Source organism: Siphateles boraxobius, unplaced genomic scaffold, assembly GCF_051911475.1.
Source record: "Siphateles boraxobius isolate OS27281-9 unplaced genomic scaffold, OSU_SipBor_1 16, whole genome shotgun sequence".
Classification (NCBI taxonomy): Eukaryota; Metazoa; Chordata; class Actinopteri; order Cypriniformes; family Leuciscidae; genus Siphateles; species Siphateles boraxobius.
Window position 1 is genome coordinate 9,270,432 of NW_027508766.1, and position 25,502 is coordinate 9,295,933.

General features: G+C 42.4%; 1 protein-coding gene across 1 annotated transcript in view; it reads left to right on the plus strand.

Moving 5' to 3' along the window:
* The window catches only part of tmem8b (transmembrane protein 8B), a 230,241-nt gene that overhangs the window by 57,647 nt on the left and 147,092 nt on the right, over positions 1–25,502 (plus strand). Inside the window, exon 2 of the mRNA XM_077231543.1 lies at positions 12,565–12,754. Within this exon, the coding sequence (XP_077087658.1) occupies positions 12,565–12,754 (190 nt within the window). The remainder of the gene's footprint in view (positions 1–12,564; positions 12,755–25,502) is intronic.

Sequence of the window (25,502 nt, forward strand, 5' to 3'; positions counted from 1 at the left end):
ATTTACAACCCCAAATCCAGAAAAGTTGGGGCATTTTATTAAATGCAATAAAATCTAAAATGTTTTCACTGCACAAAATTGTATTTTGTAAAAAAAAAATAATAAAAAAAAAAAATATATATATATATATATATATCTGCAGCCATCAGAATATTTATTTTGATGGCTGCAACGCACTCCAAAATATTGCAGTTTTGCAATTGGATTTTTTGCCCGATCTCCCCTGATAAAAGACAGCTGCTCAACAGTCCATGGTCGTCGTTGTCTGATTCTCCTTTTCATGATGGGCCATACATTTTCAATAAGAGATAGATCTGGACTGCAGGCAGGACAGTCAAGCACATCCCTTCTATGGTGTAGACCAGAGTGGCTACGAAACATGTAGCACATGCAGAATGAGGCCTGGCATTGTCTTGCTTCCCAGGAAAGATGTACTTGGGAAGATCAAGATCTTGATGCCATTAAATATCTCTGCACAATCCCAATAAACGCCTGCCCATCAATGGCACCTTCACACATTCGAGTCACCCATGCCATTTGCACTGATGCCATACCATGACAGATGTTTGCTTTTGTACCTGTCGCTGAGAACTCAATGTCATTTTTCCCCCAAAACAAGCTAAAACGTGGACTCATCTGACCGCAGCACACATTTTCACTCTGCCTAGAACTGATGTATAGATTTCTCCTTGCGTAACAGAGATTCAAGTTGCATTTTTTTGATGCAGCAGCAGACTGTTAAATGAAAACGGTTTTCCAAAGTATTCCCAAGCCAAAGGCTATATTTAACAGAGTAGCATGATGGTTTCTCATGCAATGCCATCTGAGGGTTCAAAGGTTACGCACATTCAACCAAGGTTTCCTGCCTTGTCCTACATATACTGAGATTTCTCTGGATTCCCTGAATCTTTTTTACAGCATTATGTATGGTAGATGAAGAAATAGGCTACCTAAATTCTTGCATTAGAAATGTGATTTTTGAATTGTTTGACAATTCTCTCATGATATTTGGTACAAAGTGATGAGCCATGACCCACCTTTGCTTGCAATTACTGAAATGCTCCTTTTACACTCAATCACAAGACCCTCACATATTAAGCCTACCAATGCACATGCTAATTGTGGACTGTTTCAAAACAGTTTAACACTTTTATTTTGCCTCTCTCCCAGCTTTTTTGGAGTGTGTTGGTGCCATCAAAATCAAAATTTGCTTATATTTGCAAAATGCAATTAGGTTTCTCAGTGAAAACATTGGAAATCTTTTCTTTGTACTTTTGCAAAAAAAAAAAAATTGAAAAAAAAATGTCAGGATTCTTTGATGAATAGAAATAACAGCATTTATTTGAAATAGAAATCTTCTGTGGTATTATAAATGTTATTAATGTTACTTTGGACCAGTTTAATGTGTCCTACTGAATAAAAATGTTTTAACAAAAACAAAAATCTTAAAGCTCGACCATCATGGCCACGAATTGAAACAAATTGAGATCAGAATTGCAATTTACGTTTTTTCGCATGTATCCATCCACTCTGCTGTAAAATAGCTCTGACTTCAGTCACTCCATATGTGGCTGTAGCTAAAAAGGGGCATGTGTCAATTGTACTTAGAACATCTTTACATAATTCTCTTTGCATAAATAAGTCATATTTCTCTTTCCGTATCTGTATGCTTTTCCACTTTATTTCCTCCATTACAAATGTACATCGTCTATCCCATAATGCTCCCTTAAAACACTTTCTCCAAATCTATTCTCTGTGCTCTTGCCAAAAGCAACATAGGCAGTACTGCGGATTCAGGGGTTGGATCACTTTCCCTCTGGAGATACGATCCGATGGTAATTTTATGATGCACATGTCACAAGTCATCTCTTCATCACAGCATTCCAGCATGATGAAAACTGACGGAACAGCTTCTGCCTTGATATGCTACTCAAGAGATGGAGGAAATTAACGCACCAAAACTGTATAACCTTGGGGAGAAGAATGACGTAGATGCACATATATATAGTAGCCTGTCTATGTGTGAATGTGTGCGCCTGCTAACAGCTCGGTTTCTACTGGATTCGTTCCCAGTGTTCTTGTCATAAGTAGGCATTTAAGGATTTTTTTTGAGAACTCCATAAGCTTTCTGTAAAACTCCCCTGCTGCAAGGACATGCTCCCTCCATACTAGCCTGATAGCACAAATCCTCTCTCATGTCTGCAGAGATCATCTCCACTCATGTAGTGAAGCTTCTGGGAGAAACACTAATGGTTGTAGGCAAACCAGGCATATGTGCGGGGAGTTTTCAGAATGGTGTGGTAAATTGCTGATACCCTCCAGTTTTGTGATGGAGAGACCAGGCGTGACTGAGAATGACCATGGAACTTGTTTTTTTTTCAAGATTGTAAATTTAGATTGATTTATATTTCAATATAAATATTTTATAGTAACATTATAATAATGAATAATAATGATTAAAAATGCTAAAAAATAAATTAATTGAAAATTAAACAAATTATTCTCAGTGACATCACAATGTATTCACTTGTAAAGATGCTTTTTTTTAATGTTTTCCCCCCAATGTGTTCATCTGCCACAATAATGTATCTGAATTATTTTCATATCAATACTTTTCTCTTAAATGTTTTGCTGAATATCTATGGTAGGGTTTTCTGATGATCAGTAATATCTATAAGAGGTTTCAGCCAATATTCTTTATTTACCATATAAAGAATCATCTAACATAAATAATAAAACTATAAATCCTTTTAAAATCAGCTGTTAAAAAATAGAGATATTCACACACGTAATTATAGCTGTATGCGCAGTCAACTTGATCTCAAGTGTTCACGGACTAACTTTGTTCAATGTGGTGGACAGCTTATGTATGGCGCTCCATTGGAACCATGTCTAATGTGGTATGTACTTATACATATCTATAGGTTCTGACACAATGGTATAGATCTTTACTGAAAGGCCTTCATATTTTAGACAAAGCAAACTCTCCAGACTACAGAATGTTTTTCATGAATGTGTGTGTCTGTGTGTTGGAGCAGACATGTCGTAAAAGCAATCTGACCTCAATATCTCTGCGCCTTGTATGTAGAAACAATGACAGTGGGGAATATGGGTCTCTACATATGTGAGAGAGAGACATCATTAATTATTGATTCCCATCACTGAAAGAGACAACGTGACTGCAAGAAAAAAACGATATTAATTTTAATGCTCCTCAATCTGAAGCTTAGATTGAAAGACGGGAACCTGTATTGAGCGGTAGTAAACTTTGTTGTGTGGGGAATATTGACATGAAATGTAATAAAAGGGTTTGTGATTTATTACTCGTCTGGTCCATTGCGAATCATCTTTTGTGGCCTGTGCAGTGGCAAAAAGATAAAAGACACACGGAGAAATGCGACAGTCTCTCCGTTCTCCAAAAACACTTGTTTTTTTATCGTTTCCTTTTAATTAGTGCCCAGTTTTAACTGTTATACTTCAAGGATTCCTCATAGTTAATACTGATTAGAAACATTGAGATGCCAGTAATAACAGGTGTTAAAGCAGGATTTGTGCTCTGTGAGAACAGCAAGAGCGAGATGTACTCTGGAAGGTCAGAATTACTTAGAATTACAATATGACATGTTTTCATCCACATGCTAGTCACTCCTCATGCATTGCAAGCTTAATGTGTTTCTGTTGATATAAACGTGCATTCAGTGAAATTTTATTATGAATGAAAACAATGTTAAGTTTCAAATGATGACCCCTCTTTAAAACTGATGCAATAGCTATGCTAGTCTCGGGCTGAATCATATAGCACTTGAGACATTTTGCAATGGATAAATATTTTTCCCTTTAGTGGAGGGCAGTTTTTACTGCATACTATGGGGGAAATTCACTAAAAAAGAATAATGCCTGCTGATAGTGTTGTTTATATGGACATAATGTCTGCATTGGTTTAAAAAATGAAAATTATGACATCATTTACTAACCCTCAGGTCATTCCAAGCCTGTATGACTTTCTATCTTCTGGGGCACATAACAGAAGATATTTAGAAGAATATTTTTGGTTATCATTGACTTCCATTCTATTGACTATTCCATTCTATTTTTTTCCCCAAGAAGAAAGAAAGTCATACAGGCTTGGAATGACGTGAGAGTGTTTATTGTTAGGGTGTTTTTTTGTTTTGTTCAGTTTTTTTACTGGTTACCATGAGGCGTAGTAATGCATTGTACATTTCAACAGGCAAATAGCATTGATTTTTTTTTTAATAAGGCTCAGTCAGCATTAAACTGGTAGTTTTGGTGGTAGTTATTTCTCCCCTATTGAGATGTATATCCAAGTGATTTTGTAATTTCTGATTGGTTTGGATTGTTGGATCATTGTGGTTGGCTATTGCTGTGAGTGACAGGTTGATCCCGCCTTCATGCCTGTAAAGACATCTTCAGAGAATAGAAGAAATGGGAGGGAGGGAAGTTATTTTTAGTAAATATTTTGAAGCCTATGGATTAAAAAATAATAATGAAAAACATGGATAAATAATTTGTGGTAAATACTGCAATATTCCATAAAAACAAACAAGAATTGTCCATTTTAATTTCATGGTGACTTTTATCCTAATTTGTAAGAAGGAATGTTTGTGTTGAATAGAATAACATTGGTTGAAGATAAATACACAAGCCATAGCCCAATACTGCATGGATTTCACCTATTTAATCTGTTTGTGGGAGGTTAAACTTGAATGTTCATTGAATTCACCCCTCAGTGTACAGGTGTAATTTCTGATCCCTAGTATCCTGCTGGATATCCTTGACTTGGTTTGTCAAGACAAGAGAATGTATATTTTGACACACCTGCAATTCATCAGCCCATGTAACAGTCAAACCACATGACATTGCCTCTGCTTCTGATTGACATCAGGGATAATCAGCCTGTCCACTTCTGACTGGATCACCGGTTGTGTTTCTATCTGACAGAAATGCTTGTTTGAGAAAGTAAATTTTGAACTTACAGTTAATCATTTTCAGGTTTTTTTTTTTATTTTTCAATCATTGAATAATTTTGCACCTTAGATGCTAGTTTGGCAGTTGTCAGAATGGACATTGATGCAGTTCATACGGTACCAAATGGTGTGGGTCCATCAGCTATATTTCACTCAGTAATTTTATATCGCACTGTAAGTGATTGCGCGTGAAGCCCATCAGTGAGATGTGCTCTGCTGTCTGAGCTAACAGATGAAGAGGCCATATTGGCGTCATACCTCTGAGAGTCCATCAGCTTAATAAAAGTGTCAAGGCGGTTGATTTGTTATGTCTGTTAATAACAGAAGCAAAGGGTTCGACGGGAAAGAGATTAAACAGATGGGTAGAACTGACATACAGGTGCTGTCATTTGTCTTCACTCATCCAGCTTTCCTGTCTTAAGCATTTCTTCTAATTTTCTCTATATGTCACACACAAGCTCAAATCTCCAGAGATATTTACACTGCAGTGCTGCTCCTGAGCTTTGAGGGTGTGCGTTTCAGATCTCTTCAGTCAGGGAGCTTTAGATTGTGCTGTCTATGTTGCCCGACTGAATCTGAACAAAGAATTGAGAGTAACTACCGCATTTATTTTAAATTCCCTACATTATTTTTCTGAATGTCTATGAAAGTGATGGTGGGGAAGCTACTTTAAAATGCTACTCATAATTTAAAAATACCTAAAGCTACTCAGAATCAAATTTATTCTATTTTTATTTAATTTATATGGGGTTTTAAATGAACAAATCTTGATTAGGGTTGTAGCATTAGTGGTAAAATATTAAAAAAACATCATGTAATGCTAACAATTTATGTTAATAAAAATTGATGTATACATATTCAATATATATATACAATTGTGGTTAGAATGAATGGTACAACTGGTAAATATAATCAAAAATGGCTGTAAATCCTTTATCCTTTAAAATCCTTTAAACCAGCGGTTCTCAAAGTGTGGGGCACGCCCCACTGGTAGAGATGTGACAGGTGGGGCGCGCCAAACGGGAGGAAATTTTCCTTTTTATGCCTTTATATCTTTAGTCGTTGATGGAGAGTCCGCATCGTCAACTTCATCTTTGCAGCAACACAGAAAACTATTCGGTTACTCACGTAACCTCAGTTCCCTAAGTTAGGGAACGAGTATTGGGTAGCAATATGCAGAGGGTAAATTCCTTTTCCTCGATTTACTGAAGCCTATATGTAAAATGCATTTGCAGCTGCACAGCTAGCACATTGAGCGTCTGGCTCGCTCATAGGCTGTGCTGTGGCAACTGCACATCCAATGGCGCGGGCGCCTCTGACATGCGACCAATGAGACAACTCTACGTCATTACATGTCAGAGCCCGCCAAGGGGGCGTGGTCTCAGCCTATAATAGTCCCCGAATTCACTATTATAGCAGATTTTACTCCTTCAGCGACAATTTGCCATGTTACTACAGTGTGGCCGGCTACGCAATACTCGTTCCCTAACTCAGGGAACTGAGGTTACATGAGTAACCGAGTAGTTCCCTTTCGAACGGTCACTTCGTATTGCGTAGCTATACGCAGTGGGGACGCCATGCAAAACGCCGCACTGAGTAACTGGTTGCCACTGCAACTCAGGACCCCTGAGCATTCAGAACAAGCCATAAACCACATAATTATGTATATAACAGACCAGACACCATCAGGTCTAGAATAATACATATAAGTCAGTAATTAACCAACATATCACACCAATAAACCCAGACACTGTCGGGGTTATTAGTATATGAACATATAACCGGTCAAGAGGGTTTATATATGAAATTATAACCGGCCAAAGCGGGTTTTATATATGTATGTGAATATAACCGGCAAAAGCGGGTTTTATATATGAATATAACCGTCAAAAAGTGGGTTTTATATATGTGAATGTGATTGTGCACAGCAACATATATGACCAGACCGGACACCGTCGGGCCTTAATCATACCGAAAGCACTTTCGGCTGTAGGGAAGGCACTTCCCTATAATAGAATTTCATAAATGTGGAAGGCGAGGACCAGCCAGCCGCATCACAAATATCACGAATGGGAAACCAAGATGACCAAGTCCATGACGAGGCCATGCCTCTGGTCGAATGGGCCTTGATACCTATAGGGCAAACTTGACCCACTGAGGTATAAGCCATAGAAATAGCATCCACTATCCATCTAGACAGTCTTTGCTTGGTGACTGGATCCCTCTTGGATCTACCACCAAAGCAGACAAAAAGCTGTTCTGATTGTCTAAAAGACGCAGAACGCTCCAGATAGATTCTCAGCGCTCTGACAGGGCAGAGAAGATTAACCTCCCCATCCTCTGCAGAAGGGGGAAGGGCTAATAATGTTAAATGTAAATAAAGGACTGGGCACCCACTCTCTCTGACCTGTTTGATGACTTGTGGAATCATCGAGACGGGGGTAAAGGCATAAAGGGGGCGGTTGTGCCAGACATGGGCCAGCGCGTCCCTGTTCTTCGAGAAGAACACTTTGCAGTGGATGTTGATTCTAGAGGCGAAAAGGTCGATTTCGGCCTCGCCAAACACATTCCATATCATACTGACCGTATGTGGGTTCAGGGACCACTCGCCGAGGGGAGTGTTGCCCCGTGAGAGCATATCCGCAACCCAAATTCTGGATGCCCGGGATATGCGCCACTCTCAGAGAGCTCAGATTGGTCTGTGCCCATAAGAGGAGGTCTCATGCAGGTTGCCTGACCTGATGCCCCCCTGGCGATTTATGTAACCCACTACTGACATGTTGTCCGTACGTACTACGATGTGGTGAGCCCTGAGGTTCGAAAGAAATGCCTTCAGGGCCAACCCAACTGCTTTCATTTCCAGACAGTTGATATGTAAGCTCTGCTCCGTGCTCGACCAGAGGCCGGAGGCAGGCATCCCCTCGTGCAGTGCTCCCCAACCCAGGTTGGACGCGTCTGTAAGAACCACTTTCCTCCTGGAAATTGTTCCCATTGTCACACCCTCGTGATACCAGTCCTGAGCCCGCCAGGGAATCAGGGTTCTTAAACAACCGTGATTCACCATAATGCACAGGCTGCCTGACTGCCATGCATGGGTTGGCACACGGCGTTTCAGCCAGTGCTGCAGCGGGCGCATGCGCAGTAATCCCATACGGAGTACTGGTGATGCTGCTGCCATTAGACCAAGCAGTTTCTGAAATTTCTTCAGCGGCGCGCGCTTGCGCGCTCTGAACGAGCCTGCAAGTGCTCGCACCGAGAGCGCGCACTCTGGTGTGAGTCGCGCTGTCATTGTCATCGAGTCTAAAACTGTGCCCAGAAAGACCACGCTCTGGCTGGGGGTTAGTTTGCTCTTTCAAACATTGATTGTGAAACCCAGGCATTTTAGATGGCCGAGAATCAAATCCCTGTGAGCTAGTAGCTCGACTCTCGACTGTGCCAGCACCAGCCAGTCATCGAGATAATTTAACACTCGCACTCCCTGATGTCTCAGATGAGAGAGCACTGCATCCACACACTTTGTGAATGTACGGGGTGCCAAAGATAGAGCGCACGGCAGAACGGTGTATTGATAAGCCTGACCCTCGAAGGCGAATCTCAAGAATGGCCTGTCACGAGGGTTTATTTGAATGTGTGGTGGGGTGGTGATGGCGCAGTGGATAAGACACATGTCTTTGGTGTGAGAGACCCGGGTTCAAATCCACTGTGAGACACCAATGTGTCCCTGAGCAAGACACTTAACCCCTAATTGCTCCAGAGGCGTGCGACGTCTGAAATATAGCAATTGCAAGTCGCTTTGGATAAAAGCGTCAGATAAATGTAAATTAATGTGAAAGTAAGCATCTTTCAGATCCATTGTGACAAACCAATCCCGCGGGCGAATTTGCGTGAGGATATGTTTGATAGTTAACGTTTTGAACAGCCGTCTCATGAGAGCTTTGTTCAAATGTCTCAAATCTAGAATGGGTCTGAGGCCGCCGTCGTTTTTCAGAATTAGAAAATAGCGGCTGTAAAAACCTGTATGTTTTAGCGCAGGGGGGACTAATTCTATTGCCCCTTTTGCTAATAAATTCTGCACTTCGGTGCGAAGCACGTGACCCACGTTGCTTCTCACTGAAGTCTCGAGAACCGCCTGAAACTTTGGGGGTCTGCGAACGAATTGGAGCGAGTAGCATCGCTTTATAGTGTTTGTGACCCAACTCGACACATCAGGGATAGCTTGCCAGGCTAGAACCCTTGTGGCTAGGGCTTGACACACTGATTGGGACGGGCCGCCTAACATAGGGGGACCTGATACCCTTATATTGTGATTTGTGCACACATTGACTGTTGGACTGACTGTACAAGCATTTGCGTGTGGGGAAGTCAGTGTTACAACAGGGGAGGGGCTGCTTAGTGAAGGGGGACCGTGAACCCATGTGCTGTGCTTGGTCTGCAAGCGAATTAGAGCGAGTAGCCTCACTTTTTGATGTTTTATTAACAAGGTTCAGGAGGAACACGTTCTAATGATCAAACAATCAAGTCATTCCAGCCAGCTGTCAGCAATCAGTAATCAACAGGTCCACTCAATCAGCACGAGTAAAGCCTATAAATATACTCAGTCGACTCACCCATATTCCTTGACAGTTTTCAGCATCCCTCCACCACCCCATCTCCTCACACTTGCCTAGTTATCTTCCTAAACAGAGATACGGGGGGAGTACTCTGGGTTCGGGCCCAATTTCCGAGCTCGGAGCCCTCCCCCCGGACAGCACGCCAAATACGCATAACCATTTATTCTCTGATCATTTGTAAGTGTGAACTCGTGAAATAGTGTTTATGACCCAACTCGACACATCGGGGATAGCTTGCCCGGCTAGAACCCGTGTGGCTAGGGCTTGAAACACTGATTAGGACAGGCCGCCTAACATAGGGGGACCTGATACCCTTATATTGTGATTTGTGCACACATTGAGTGTTGGACTGACTGTACAAGCATTTGCGTGTGGGAAAGTCAGTGTTACAACAGGGAAGGGGCCGCCTAGTAAAGGGGGACCGTGAACCCATTTGTTGTGCTTGTGAAACATGCTCTTTTTGTGCTTTATTTGGGTCGCCGTGAAAACGGCGTTTGTTTGCAAAGACGCGCTCTCTGCTGCGGGCCTGTTTACAATAATGAAATCCCCAGCCGCCTGAACTGAACAGGGGGCTGTGGGAAATTTTTCTGGTTTCTTTGAGGGTGGTCCGGCAAGCGCGGGACACGCGCCCTCTCTCTTTCCTTTGCGTGCTAGGAAGACTTTGGCGGTGCTGCGTCGAGCACGACGCTGGGTCTCGGGCCCTGGCGTCGGGGCAGCGTGAAGCGCTTGGCTGCTCTTAGCTGGCGTTGGGCATCAGCCGCAGGGCGGGGCTGAGAGGCCTGTTTCGCCGGCTTTGCTGGTCGGCGCCAGCTAGCAGCTGTGTTCGGGTAGTTCGAGCATTGGCTCGTTTTAACAGTACTCGAAGATGACAGGCTCCTTGGCGTGATCCCAATCAGTCGACATGTCGACTACGTTGAACGTGAGCGACTGAAAGGGAACCAAAGAATATAGTTCTGATGTGCATCAAAAGATTGTTTAGCATCACAAAATAGAAAGTGGCTGTAAGAAAATAGCTAAAGAATTGAAAATCCCCATTTTGACCATCAGGGCAATAATTAAGATGTTCCAATCAACTAAAGATTTTACGAATCTGCCAGGAAGAGGATGTGTGTCTATATTGTCTTAATGAATGGTAAGGAGGAAAGTTTGAGTGGCCAAAGACTCTTCAAGGATCACAGATGGAGAATTGCAGAGATTACTTGAGTCTTGGAGTCAGAAAGCCTAAAAAATATATCAAACAACCCCTACATCACCACATGTTGTTTGTGTGGGTTTCAAGAAAAATCCTCCTCGCTCCTCCAAACATAAACTACAGCATATTCAGTTGTGAGACATGACTGGAACTTCAAATTGACTGGATTCTATGGTCATATGAAACAAAAAAGGGCTTTTTGGCAGCAAACCCACCAGATGTGTATGGTGCAAAAAGGGATAAAAAGAACCCCATGCCTATGGTTAAATATACTGCTGGATCATATATTTTGTTGCCCTATTTTTTTACTGGAGGTCCTGGACATCTTGTTCAGATACATGGTATTATGAATTCTAGCAAATACCAACAGATAAAAAATCAAAACCTGACTGCCTCTGCTAGAAATCTTATGGGCCTTGGTTGGATCTTTCATCAGGACAACGGTCCCAAACAAACATCAAAATCAACACAAAATGAGTACAAAATGAAGCTTCTGCCATGACCGTCCCAGTCCCCTAAACTGAACCCTATAGAAAATGAGTTGGGTGAACTGAAGAGAAGAAGCACCAACATAAACTTGTGAATCTGGAGAGATTCTCTATGGACGGATGGTCTCTGATCTCTTGTCAGGTGTTCTTCAAACTCATCAGGCATCATAGAAAAAAACTCAGAGCTGTTATCTTGGCAAAAGGAGGTTGCAAAAAGTATTTAATAACAGGGAGACAATAATTATGGCCAGCGTGTTTTGGAGAAAAGCATTTATTTTATAATGTGATTTACCCCCCAAATGAAAGGTTCGATTTTTGCAAAAAAAAAAACATCTAACAAGGTCCCCGCTCCTTCTTTTATGCTTCCGCTACTCCATGAGAGATACGAAACTGGTGCATCACGCAGGTGTCGCTCATTATCAATCACGTCACCGGCCTCGTTTCGCTCTCTCACAGTACTCTGCCTCGTCCTGCTCGCCACAATAATATGAACTGTGACCCTTGTTTCTTTACTTGATATGATAGTGGCATCTTTAATTATTTTAAAATGATTGTGTAAAACATATTTAACTTATGTATATAAAACATATAAAACTAAAATGTGAGAACAATAATTAAATAATAGACAATCTTAGCTCAAATGTATGATTTATTTAGCTTAAATAATGTTTTTTTATTTCATATAGAGACATTCATTGCAGTTGCACCAAATTGACTTCCTGTTTGTGCCACCTGACTTTTGCAACTAATTTTACATTAAACAGCCTTCTACTTGGATGCCTGTGTTAACATTTGCCTATGCTAGCAAGTTCATTCACATACTTTTTAAATAAAATTAAGTTTATGATAAAATAGCATTTTCCTAGTTTTACATTGGTCATACCACCTGACATGGTAAGAGTTCCATCCTACACATACTTGAAAGTAGCTATTTTTATCAGTATATGAGAGAGATCTACAAACCTATTAGGCTCTCTGATGATGGAGCCATAGGAAGCCACGGCTCATTAAGGCAGATTGCACATGTCATTTTGCTGCTTCCTCCCTGGCCTTGTATTGAAGGATTGCTACGAAATTAATTTTGCATAGAGTCTCGGTTTTTGAATAAAAGCCAAAGCATGCATGATCCACGGCAAGTGTGATTAAATCAGTGGTGGGGCTTTTAGAAGGAAGGTCAACCAAACCGCATTAAGACTGATTCCTCCAACCCTCTTTCCACCCAACTTCTCCCTCATCCAGCCGATTGCCATCTTTCATCTAAATAAATCTCTCCTTGTTCCATTCCCTAGATTGCCTGTTTGTAACTGACTATTTCACCCGGACGCCTCGCAAGCTCAATGCCTACCGCTCTTTTGCCAGCGTGGAGCTGTTCCACTTCAATGTGCCTGAAGACACCGTGGTGGCTGTTTGGAACCTCATCACCTTCAAGGAGCAAGGGGGCACCTTCGGAGACAGCTGCCCAGACCGCAACGTGACAGTGTGAGTTGGCTAAAGTTCCAAGTTACATTCATTTAGGGATGGGGCATACAAGGACAACAGTGTGATGAGGTTACATATGTCCAATCAGCATTTCAAATGAGAGAAAGGGATATGTAAAAGTCAAATGTCACATGCATGATTATAATGACCTTTCTGATGCTCATGCTGAAGAGTATTCTCTGCTTACCCTGATAAAATGCTTTTAATCCAACTCCAAGAATCATTTCACAGATCCTGATCATTTCCTGTGCTCTCCATAAAAAAAAGGCATTTATCAAGTGTGGTGCCGGCAGATTTCACATCCTAACTACACACTGGAGATCCATAAGCATAGTATACCAAGTGACTGATAAGATTTAAAATCCAAATCTTCACATTTTTGCTAATTTTCACAGGGTCACATTCAGAAGAATTGCTTTAAGAATTCTAATCTGTATTAAATGGCCTCTAAAATTAGGATAGCCCTATACTTTTATTAGTCATAAAAGACATTGAGTCCTTTGGTTCTCAGTCCAAGGTTATAAAACAAAAGAATTGCCATGTTTGGTTTGATGAGGGTATGGGATCAAAATAATTCAAACTAATTTGAAAAAGAATATTCTGGGTTCAGGACAAGTTAAGCTCAGTCCACAGCATTTGTGGCACATTGTGGATTACCATGAAAATTTTTTTGATGGTGAAGTTGCGTCATTTTACTATTGCACTTTTAAAAGTTAATTATTTTTTTTAAAAAAATTTGTTTATAAAGATGTTTTTTTTGTCATTTTTACTGTTATTTTAAGACTTTTAGGGGTTATTTTATCGGGCAACATAGTTTGTAAAATTAGATATAACTTTACACAGAAAAGGTTAGTACGTCATTTTCACACAAAAATCCTTTGTCTTGTGGCTATACTATCAAAAAAGTGAGTATTTTAATGCCTTCTGACTCGCTACATTTGTTTCCATTCTAGGAGCCTTAATGTAGCCCAGGGCCTTGATCCCTAAATAATTTTTGTGCAAAAAGTGGCTCCTAGCGGCCAAATTCTAAGAAAATTCTCAGTCATGACGTTTTCTTAGAATTTCCACTAAAAGTGACACGAAAATCCCAGTTAATATAAAAGCTATTCCTCAAGATTCCTAGCGCTTAAAAGGGCTCCTAAGGCGAGATCTGCTAAGAGCAGGGAAGAGGACTTTTAGTGGCTTAGGAGTTCCCCTAAGCAGCTGCACAAAATGGCCAACAGAGGAGGCAGGAGAGATGTCCTGCAAACACTGGATGACATGGAATTATTGAGACGCTAGAGATATTGATAAAAGCTGAGCCGTCTTACCCTCGTTAAGACCACACTAAGTTGTAACGTTGCAATTTCTACTTCATTAAGGACAGCCCCTTGAGATAGGCCATCTTGTTTTCAATGGGGTCCATATGGGAGTGAAAGTACAAAATGTGCCAGCTAGGATATTAATATGAGCAAATAAGACACAAATCATTATTTGAACAGGGTGTAATGAGCTTAAGTTTTCACATATTTTAGATTCTAATGTTAGGCTATAACCCCTACAGCTTACTATTCATTTCCAGATATTTTCTTGAATGTGAAATATTATTTACAATTAAAGTCTGAATAAGATTAGAGTGTATAATTTTGTTTATTGATCTGAGGGTACATCCTTTGCTCATTATCACCAAAAGTTAATTTTCATCAAACTTTTAGGATCAACCAATCACGGCTTTTGAAATGATGACTCATACCTAGCAACGGGGTCTACCACACCTACTCACTAAGATAGGATTTTCCATCCATTCCTTGCTCAGAGTTCACTGAAAATGTTCTGGAATCACTTCTAAGCTAAAACTCCTGGCAAGGAATTTTTTGGTTAAGTTAGGAGCTCTCTGAGAGGATTCTCAGAATCTTTAGGGATACGGGCCCAGATTTGTAAAAGAAAATGGTGGACAAAATGAACGTTATACTGTTGATTGATCTTGTATTGAAACCGGAATATCCATTGGCACATTTTCAATGTTATAAAAAACCATTGCCCAATTTCCACCCTTCCTAGACACAGATGAAGCCAGAAATTAAGTGTGAAACACTCACTACATTTTCCTCCATTGAACTCTCAGTTACTTCATAAGGTGTACTTTTAGCCTTTATTTCTCTCAGTCCAATTCTTTTAAGTCATCCTTGATCCCAGCACACTTTCATAGCCAGCACACGGTGTGCTATAACACAAGAGCTGTTGTTAAAGTTAGTCTTGGCCCTGGGGTAATAAAAAATGGAGAATATTATTCACTGAATACTCAGGTCTTCAAATCCCAGTACACTGGCTGTCATTAAAGTTCCATCAAAACACTGACCTTGTTATTGCCTGTCACTGAATGTACATCATAAGTGGTGAGGAAGGAACTCCTGGCTGTCTTTAATGTGTGACATAATAAAGAGGAGGACAGACTGTCCTTGAGTCAATCTTCCAGTACTGGTTTCTTCTGACAGATAGCCGCATCACAGGTGTTTGCTATTTATGCATTCAGCATGCATTAAAATTAGAAAATTAGTGTATGTTTTATTTGTTTGCCGCTGCTACTTCTTTGACCTTAAAACTGACAATAAAAGTAACATTAACTGTAGCATTAAGCTAAGGTTTTATGATGTTTTAAAAGCACTTCCTCCATGTATGCTCTTTGGCTCTTTTATTTCTTTGATGGCAGATTTCTTTCAGACTACATATATAGAAGAACCAACTCATGTCTTCAAGGCTATATATAACATTGTGAAAAAACCTCTCTGGTAGCCTCGAGGGAAAGCAACATAAGAAAGTTGCGGTATAAACAGTGATCTCTGTGTTAACTTTTGGAAGGACATATTTTAATCTCATAATTTCAGTCATAACTCCAGGGGAACATATTGCCTTTCATAATTACAGTAAGTTCGCCCATGTTCCAGTTTGAGTGATAATGAAATATGTGTCTTCGGGGCCTATCAAGTACTAAAACTGGCCTGCTTGTGATTCAAAAATCCTGCTTTTGACAGAAATGTGATTTATCTTGTAAAATAGTGATATAGATACAGTACATCTTACGATTATGATCTCATGATCAGGTTGACTTGACCCAGCACAAAAAAAAAATAAATACAAAAAAAAACCACACCAAATTAATGTGTAAAACCCAACAAGCTGTCCTTACATAAGTTCATGTACTCAGTTGTACAACTAGTGATACCCTCAACGTCCTCCCCATACGCCTCCTGCAGCATTCCCCAATCAGTACACTGGGAACAGTTCCTCCGCTCCAGGAGACCACTTCCTGAAGGAACGTATGGTGATGGGTTGCCTTACAACTTTGGGCTTATAGTGAGGCTGGAGAAGAACAAGATTGTGGTCTGATCTCTCCAGTGGTGGTAGAGAAATGGCAGTGTATGCATCCTTAACATTAGCATACAGTAAATCAATAGTTCCCTTTCGAGGGAACTCGCGATGCGTTGATGACGCTTTGGGAACGCCTTTGCGTGACTGAGTCTGAAGCACTACTGTCAACTAGTCCAATGGAATGAATGAAGCGTCACGGGCGGGTGATGTCATGACCAGGAAGATACAAAAGCACATCCGGTGCAATGCTCGCGTTAGCTTTTGTGCCTCAGCAAAGCGCTCTGTGTCAAAACTGTCTGTTATATTTATTGTTGTCTGTCTCTCATTATATTGTATAATGGTGAAACAACTATTCAAAGCCTGTGCTTCTCCTTGCCCTCGTTATATCACGGGTGGAGATACACATGAGCTTTGTGTAGTTTGTCTGGGAGTGGAGCATGCTATGTCAGCCTTCGAGTGGGCTGACTGTCAGCATTGTGAGTGTCTCCCGCTCCGCATGCTCCGCTCCCGTCTGTCCACATTTGAGGATGACGGACAGGCTAGCGAACCTCGGGGTTCTGGACCCGCGGCTGCCGAGGCAGCTCGGAGAAGGCTCACTTGGGGTTCGCAAATGGATCTTTCGGCGGGGTTGGGTACGGGCTCTGCCTTATCTCCTCCTTTACCCGAAGGATCCATTGCTCTCTTGTCGGTGTCGGAAGCCCGCGCTGTGGCTTCTTCCGCCCGGGAAGAGAGCCGGTTGCTTCAGTGCTCTAGCTCTGAGGAGGTAGAGTTACTGAGCATCGGTGAGAGTGACACAAACACAAATAAAGAAAGTTCAATAAGGGGAGAGGATTCGCCATTCCTCTCCCCAGCACAAGAGGAGCTTATTGAGGTGATAACTCGTGCTGTAGATAAGTTGAGTATTGACTGGCCAGCAGAAAAGAGAGATTCTCGTCCTAAAAGCAAATTAGACGAGCGTTTTCTCACTTCTAATGTTTCATCTCAATCACGGGCCCTTCCATTCTTTCCTGATCTACATAGTGAGCTATGTAGATCATGGAATAAACCATATTCGTCACGTCTTTTTAGTCCCCATGTTCAAACGTATTCAAATATAAAGGGGCTGAAAGATTTTGGTTATGGGTCGATGCCCCCAGCGGAACAGACGCTCGCGAGCTATCTGTCTTCTGGGTCAGCATCGTCCCTGAAGGATCCCGTGTTGCCGAATAAACCACTAAAGACCACATCTAATTTAGTGGGTAAGGCTTATACGGCAGCAGGTCAAGCTGGAGCCTGTCTGCACACGATGGCAGTGCTCCAAGCCTATCAGGCAGATCTGCTGGGGGATATAGATAGGAGTGAGGGAGTTAGTAGAAATTCGAGAACTTCGTCAGGCTACAGATCTTTCTCTCAGAGCTACGAAGTAGACCGCCCGTGCTATTGGGCGGTCTATGGCAGCCCTCGTAGCTACTGAGAGACATCTTTGGTTAAATCTGACAGATATGAAAGATAAAGATCGGGCTTTTCTTTTAGATGCCCCTATTTCTCCCTCTGGTCTTTTTGGTGACTCGGTGAATTCGGTTGTTGAAAGATTTCAAGAAAATAAAAAACAATCTGAGGCTTTTAAAAAATTCCTTCCTCGCCGAGTCCATCCCCTTGGGGATGCTGGGCGTGAGCACCCCCAGCCAAGCTCCTCGCATCGTGTGCAACAAAAAATAAGTGTTGCGTCTCGTGCTCCCCCAAATAAATCTTGGGGACCAAGCCAACATTCTCAGCCGAAGTCGGCTAAGTCTAAGCCGGATATGAGGACCGTACTTATGGCTAGGAAGGCTTTGGCTCAGAAAAGGTCCTGACGCTATGTACGTGAGACCATCGAGGACAGCCCCGACCGGGGTGGAGCGGTGTACACCTCAGAATACGGTGCCCGCTCCACTTCGGGGTCCTCATGGGACCGGTCTGCCAACCCCGCCACCCTTGGTGCTTCGGGGCGCAGTGGTATCCAGCGAAAGTTCGGCGCAGTGTCGACTCGACATTGCGTCGGACGTGAGCCCTCTGAGGGGGGTTCAAAAACAGTCAGTTCGGTTGTTTCCTGCCAATATGCTTCAGGTCGCCGAAGTGGCTGTTCCTTTAACACCAGAGGCCAGTCTCGAGAGACTGGTACCCTTAGTAGATTTTCTAAGAGAGTGGAAGAATCTGTCGAATATATCTCCTTGGGTCCTGCAGATAATAGAGAAAGGTTACAGAATCCAATTCGGTTCTCCTCCGCCTCGTTACAACGGGGTGTTACTCACGGTAGTAGATCCCGAGCAGGCTCTGGTAATGGAGCAAGAAGTTCATTCTCTCTTAGCAAAGGGAGCTATAGAACAGGTGTACTCCCCCGGCAGAGAATCGGGGTTTTACAGCAGATACTTCATTGTTACAAAAAAGGATGGGGGGTTGCGTCCAATTTTAGATCTTCGTTTGCTGAATCGTGCGGTCATGAAATTGAAATTCAAGATGCTCACACTCAAACAGATAGTGACTCAAATCAGATCCGAGGACTGGTTTGTCACGATAGATCTGAAGGACGCTTACTTCCATATCTCCATCCTCCCTCAACACAGGAAGTTCCTGAGGTTTTCTTTGAGGGGCAAAGAATACCAATATCGGGTGCTTCCATTCGGTCTAGCTCTGTCACCCCGCACGTTCACGAAGTGCGTATATGGAGCTTTGGCCCCGCTCAGGCTGCAGGGCATACGCATTCTTAACTACATCGACGACTGGCTGATTCTGGCGGAATCAGAACAGTCAGCGGTTCGGCATCGAGATGTCGTTCTCGCTCATATGAAGAAATTGGTGTTGAGACTCAATGCCAAGAAGAGTGTGCTTTCTCCACTACAGAGAACCACTTTCCTTGGTGTGGTATGGGATTCAGTCACGATGCGGGCCACACTATCGCCCGTTCGTGTAGCTGCTATCATCACAGCCACAAAAGAGTTGAAGCTAGGCCAGTCACGCACTGCAAAACAGTTCGAGAGACTGTTAGGCCTCATGGCAGCGGCGTCCAATGTGATCCCCTTTGGCCTGCTGTACATGAGACCTTTGCAGTGGTGGCTCAGGACCAGAGGGTTCTCCCCAAGGGGAAACCCACTTCGTATGATCAAGATCACGCGGCGGTGCATCCGCGCCTTGATTATATGGAGGAAACATTGGTTCCTGTCCCAGGGTCCGGTGTTGGGAGCTCTTTGCCATCGAGTTGCTATCTCGACAGATGCTTCTCTCACCGGCTGGGGAGCGGTAATGGAAGGCCGCTCAGCTCAGGGTCTGTGGGGGAACCATCATCTCTCTTGGCACATAAATTGCCTGGAGACAATGGCCGTCTTCAATTCGTTGAGACATTTCCTCCCAGACCTGAGGGGCCATCATGTGCTCGTCCGTACAGACAACACTTCGGTGGTCTCTTATTTAAATCAACAGGGGGGTCTGCGTTCGCGTCCACTCTGCAAACTGGCGCACCAGATCCTCTTGTGGTCCCTAGGGAAGATACTCTCCCTGAGGGCAGTGTTTATCCCAGGCTACCAGAATATAGGAGCAGACACCCTGTCGAGGCAGGGGCTGAGGCCAGGGGAATGGAGACTCCACCCCGAGGCGGTGGAGCTCATTTGGGAATTTTACGGCCAAGCAGAAGTGGATCTGTTTGCGTCTCAGCATACGACGCACTGTCCACTTTGGTTCTCCCTCACGCAACCAGCCCCCTTGGGTCTATTATCTATTAGTCTATTATTAGTAGCTCCACGCTGGCCGAGTCTTTTTTGGTTTGCGGACCTAATTCATCTCCTAGACGGCCCTCCTTTCGAGATTCCTGTCAGGAGAGACCTTCTGTCTCAGGCAGGGGGCACAATATTTCACCCCCGATCGGATTTGGAACCTATGGGTTTGGCCTCTGAGGCCTCTGAGGCCCAACTTTTAGAGAGTGGTCTCTCGACTGAGGTCGTTGAGACTATTCTTAGCTCCAGAGCTCCAGCCACGAGGAAATTATATATACTTAAGTGGAAAGTTTTCACATCTTGGTGTCACCAATAGCAGCGAGATCCAGTTAACTGTTCAGTCAACACAGTACTTGAGTTTCTCCAGTCTCGTTTCACGTCAGGTTTATGTCATTCTACCTTAAAGGTTTACGTGGTGGCCATTGCGGCTTTCCACGCCCCTGTGGGTATTACATCTTTGGGTCGAGACCCCCTGATTATTCGTTTCCTTCGTGGCACCTTGAGGTTGAGGCCTGCAATTCGAACTAGGGTGCCGGCACTGGATCTGGCCATAGTTTTGGAAGGCCTGTCTGGGGCTCCCTTCGAGCCCCTAGATTTAGTTTCAGAAAAATTTCTGACTTTCAAGACAATCTTTCTGTTAGCCATTTCATCCCTAAATAGAGTCGGGGACCTTCAGGCTCTTTCTGTGTCTCCCACCTGTTTGGAATTTGCACCGGGTATGGTTAAGGCGTTCTTATACCCTAAGCAGGGTTACGTCCCTAAGGTGCCAACCAATATTCCAAGGCCTATTGTACTGCAGGCATTCTGTCCTCCTCCGTTTACATCTTCGGACCAGGAAAAACTGAATCTCTTATGTCCACAGGGCTGCCCCGTGTAGGAGATCTGATCAGTTGTTTGTCTGTTTTGGTTCACCTAAGAAAGGTCTTCCTGCTTCTAAACAGACAATCAGTAAGTGGATAGTCGAGGCCATTTCTCTTGCATATGAGTCCTCTGGCCAGCCATGTACTTTGGTGGTCAGAGCTCACTCTACCCGAAGAATGGAGGCCTCTAAAGCCCTCTTATCAGGAGTTTCCCTTCAGGAGGTTTGTGATGCGGCGGGTTGGTCCTCGCCGCTAACATTTGTGAGGTTTTATAGCATGGACCTGGAAGCTGCCCCAGGATCCCAGGTGCTTTTTACTTAATTTGCCGACAGTTTTATCATCTGGCATTTTGTAATTATGGCGTATTGGGTATTATCGTTCCCAAAGCGTCATCGACGCATCGCGAGTTCCCTCGAAAGGGAACGTCTCTGGTTACGACTGTAACCCTAGTTCCCTGAGAAGGGAACGAGACGATGCGTCTCCCTGCCATACTTCCTGCATCCCTGCGATCGACTTTGCTTCGGCTCTATAAGCTAACATGAGCATTGCACCGGATGTGCTTTTATATCTTCCTGGTCATGACGTCACCCGCCCGTGACGCTTCATTCATTCCATTGGACTAGTTGACAGTAGTGCTTCAGACTCAGTCACGCAAAGGCATTCTCAAAGCGTCATCGACACATCGTCTCGTTCCCTTCTCAGGGAACTAGGGTTACAGTCGTAACCTGAGACGTTCTGTTTCCTCTGGTGGAACAGTCAACATACTGGTAGAAAGCAGACAGTGAGGAGTCCAGTGTGATGTGGTTAAAATCACCAGAAATAATCATGAAGGCTTCTGGGTGCTTTGTCTGCAATCTCGCGACTACCGAGTGGATGGCGTTCAAGTTCAAGTTCAAGTTCAAGTTTATTTATATAGCACGTTTAAGAACAACCATGATTGACCAAAGTGCTTAACAAAATTCAAGATAAAAAATAAACTAAAATAAAAATACACAAACAATACACAATATACAATAAAAATAAGCAACAATAGGTCAAGATATCAAAGCTCAACTTGAATTGAAAGCCAAGGCATAATAATGGGTCTTAAGCAAGGACTTGAATGTTACAATGGTCCGAGCTTTCCTTACATGAATAGGTAAACTATTCCAGAGGTGTGGAGCAGCCACTGCAAAGGCTCTGTCACCTTTATTCTTCAACCTAGATCTGGGCACATCGAGGAGCAACTGATCACAAGACCTCAGTGCTCTGACAGGTGTATGGAAATGTAAGAGCTCCGTTAAATAAGACGGTGACAACCCATTTAAAATTTTAAAAACCATTAGTACAATTTTAAATTCAATCCTGAAACAAACAGGAAGCCAGTGCAGCGTGGCTAAGACCGGTGAAATATGGTCGCGCTTTTTAGTCCCGGTTAGAAGTCGAGCTGCTGCGTTCTGGACTAACTGTAACCGACGAAGGGATGACTGCTCCAATCCAACATACAAAGAATTACTGTAGTCTAAACGGGACATAATAAAAGCATGTATGACTCTTTCAAAGTCTTTGCGTAGCAGGTATTGCTTGACCTTCGCCAGAAGCCTCAGCTGAAAAAAATGTGTTTTAACAACTGAACTAATCTGTTTATCAAATTTAAAAGCATTATCAAAAATCACACCCAGTCACACATGGCTTCAGCTTGTGCTTGCGGGGGAATGTAAACACAAACTGCGATTGTGTGTGAAAACTCTCTAGGCATGTAGTAACGGTGGAGACTTACATCCAACAGCTCAATGTCCCTACTGCAGATTGTCATCTTCACAGTAACATTTCCAGGATTACACCATCTATTGTTGATAAATATCGCAAGCCCCCCTCCCTTACGCTTCTCACTAGCCTTTATGTCTCTGTCTGCTCTGACTGTAGTGAAGCCGGGTAAATCCAAATTAGCATATGGGATGCTGGCAGTTAGCCATGTCTCAGTGAAACACAGTAAACTGCACTCCCTGTAGATCCTCACATCCTTCACGAATGCATCCAGTTAGAATAGAATAGAATGAATAGAATAGAAATAAGGATTGTTAGATGGATATATAGATAGGTGAATAAAGATGGATGGTATGGATGGATGGATGGATGGATACAGATGATATTGACATAGATGTAAATATAGAGATGATGAATGGATAGAGATGGATGGATGGATGGATGATAGAAATAAAGATGAATGACTATAAGGATTTATAGATGATAGATAGATAGGTGAATAGGATAGATATAGATAATAAGCAATGAGGTACGAGAGGCTGTGCTATATATCGTGAATAAGTCACGGCTGAAGGGCGTTGTTGGGAACAACAAAAAGCGAAGTTCCTTATTGCTTTTATAAAACGGTTACCACACAATACAAATATTAAAGCAAAAAAATCTGTATAGATGGAACTTTCATGAAGTCAAATCACTAAAAGCCTTCCTTCCGCTGGAAATAATAGGCCCTAACCGTGAACAGCAACAGCAGTTACATTATTCAATATTCATTATTCTTATTCATTAGTCTTGAAATGGCGGCAAAGACTGTCTTTATGAGTGAGTCAGTCAGTAGAGAAGACTTTTATATTGAAAGGACTGAAACTTTTAAACATGGATAAGCAAGACGCAACTGACAAATGACTATGGCACGGAACACCCCTTAACTGTTAAAAGAACAAGGTATCACAGCGGACATTCAAACAATTTTTTTTAATTATGAATATAGGACTGACCTGGAGGAAATATTATATATACTGTAAATGCAGGTACACTCGCTTACTCAATCACTCACAATATTCTACGCTATAAGCTTCAATGAACAATATTGTAGAGATTCTGGAGTCTCCCAGGTGGGCATCTTCAACCTCACAGTTCAACCTCACAATAAAGTTATTATTGATTATTCATATTTCATAAAGCTGAGTTCCTTAAATAATGGTGGAGAATTTTAGGGCATCGTATAAAACATTGTATGCAAGCAGACAGTAATCAATCATATGTTGTCCCATAAGTTGTAATTAACATCTCACACATCTCATACACACGCACAAGTATCTGAAATCAGCAAAACTATAGCCTGAATATGCCTTCCTATGAATGGCAGAAAGTTTCTCAAATGCTATAATACATATTTAAATCATACGATAAGAAACTCCTGATATTAGCGAAGAAATCCTAATTTCAGATAGAAGTCGAGCGTACGTTAAGTCTTCTCTGATGAAGAAATCTCAGATTAGCCGCGCATATAAATGGTACCAGAACAAATTAATCTGATTATGGACGAAGAAAACTCCATTCTCAGCATTTTGAAGGTGATCTGAGCGATGCTCCTCAGTCACCAATCAAGGCCTTGTTGTTCGTACGTCATTGTATTCATATTAAACTGCCGGAGCGCTCATATGAAACAATCGCGTCAAATTAGTGGTATAAATTCTAGCCTAGCTAACTAGTAATTTGCCATTGTCTGGGAAAGAACGGTGCTGTTTGATTTGTGGAAGAGTCACTCACATGCAACGTCATGTGCCTAAGCGAGAGACTCAGTGCAAACTTTCAGCACAGCTTCACCGCTGCTCCGGCCGATCTGTATTGTTGGTTGGCATTGTGTCTGGAACGCGAGCAGGCGTTCCTATCTAGTTTTTCTGACAACAGCACCAATCTCACAGACCCTCGTGTAAACAAGCGACGGTTGTAGCCAATAGCTCCCTCAATCCTAACTTACACGCATAACTTACAAGTAAAACCCTCTACCTCAAGTGATAGTTTTAGCACGGCCTAAAAACGTAGACACGTTAGAGCGTAAAGTGTAACCTTAAACCAAAGACTATAGATTTTGTGTGATTTGAACTGAGTGAATTCAACACGAGTAATGAGAGTCAAAGCTCTTCGAGGCTTTGAACCAAAGGAGTCAACTCCGTCACAAATGATTCTTTGTTTGAAGCGCTCTCGCTGGCGACCCCTGCTGGTCAAAACAGTGTAAGTGTAACAGAAACTCAAATCAACGGAACACCTTTTACAAACCAATCGCAAAAGTTTTATCAAAAGGTGTAATCAGGTAATGGCAATCCGCGAGCTACCTAATATCGTTTAATATGAGGTGTCTTAAAATGCACAATATCTTAGTAAACTGTAGGGCTCGTTTTATGCAAGATTGACTTGAAAGTCAATCAGACCCTTTATCAAATGGTCATTAAATGTGTACGAATCTATAAAGTGATACGAGATTACATAGAGACACACTGGTTCACGAACCGTTGAAATTTAAAACAATTTCGAAACAGCTATGACGCTTAACGACACATCCAGCCCAGCTGGGCCCTGCTAGCAAATGTTTTGAAACAAACATTTGCTACATGCTGGTTGAATTGGCACTGCTAAACATTAGTTTCCATGACAATGAAGGGTTACAGGAAACACTAGCTCCAAATAGGGCATACTTCACCTTGATGCCAGAGTGTAGGAAAACCTCCTGAGGTTTAAACTACTGTTAACCTACAAGTGTGCATTTGACCATTGCGGTCCAACTGGAACACAACATGCGATACGCATTTTGATCACTGGTTGCTGGTTTGTCTAAATGCAGATAAAACGATAGCTGGAATTGACATCTCTACTGTAAGTGAAAGAGCCTTCGATTTCCAACTGGTATCAGAAAGTTCAGCATTAAAGCGTAAGTCTGTTTGACAAAGGGATCTCATCTCAGCAGCTTGTAAACTGTATCGATATCTATCCTGCTTTGGTTAAAGAAATCCAAATTGCAGTATTGCTAGACCTGTTTCTGACAAAGAAAGCTCAGGACAGTGTTATATA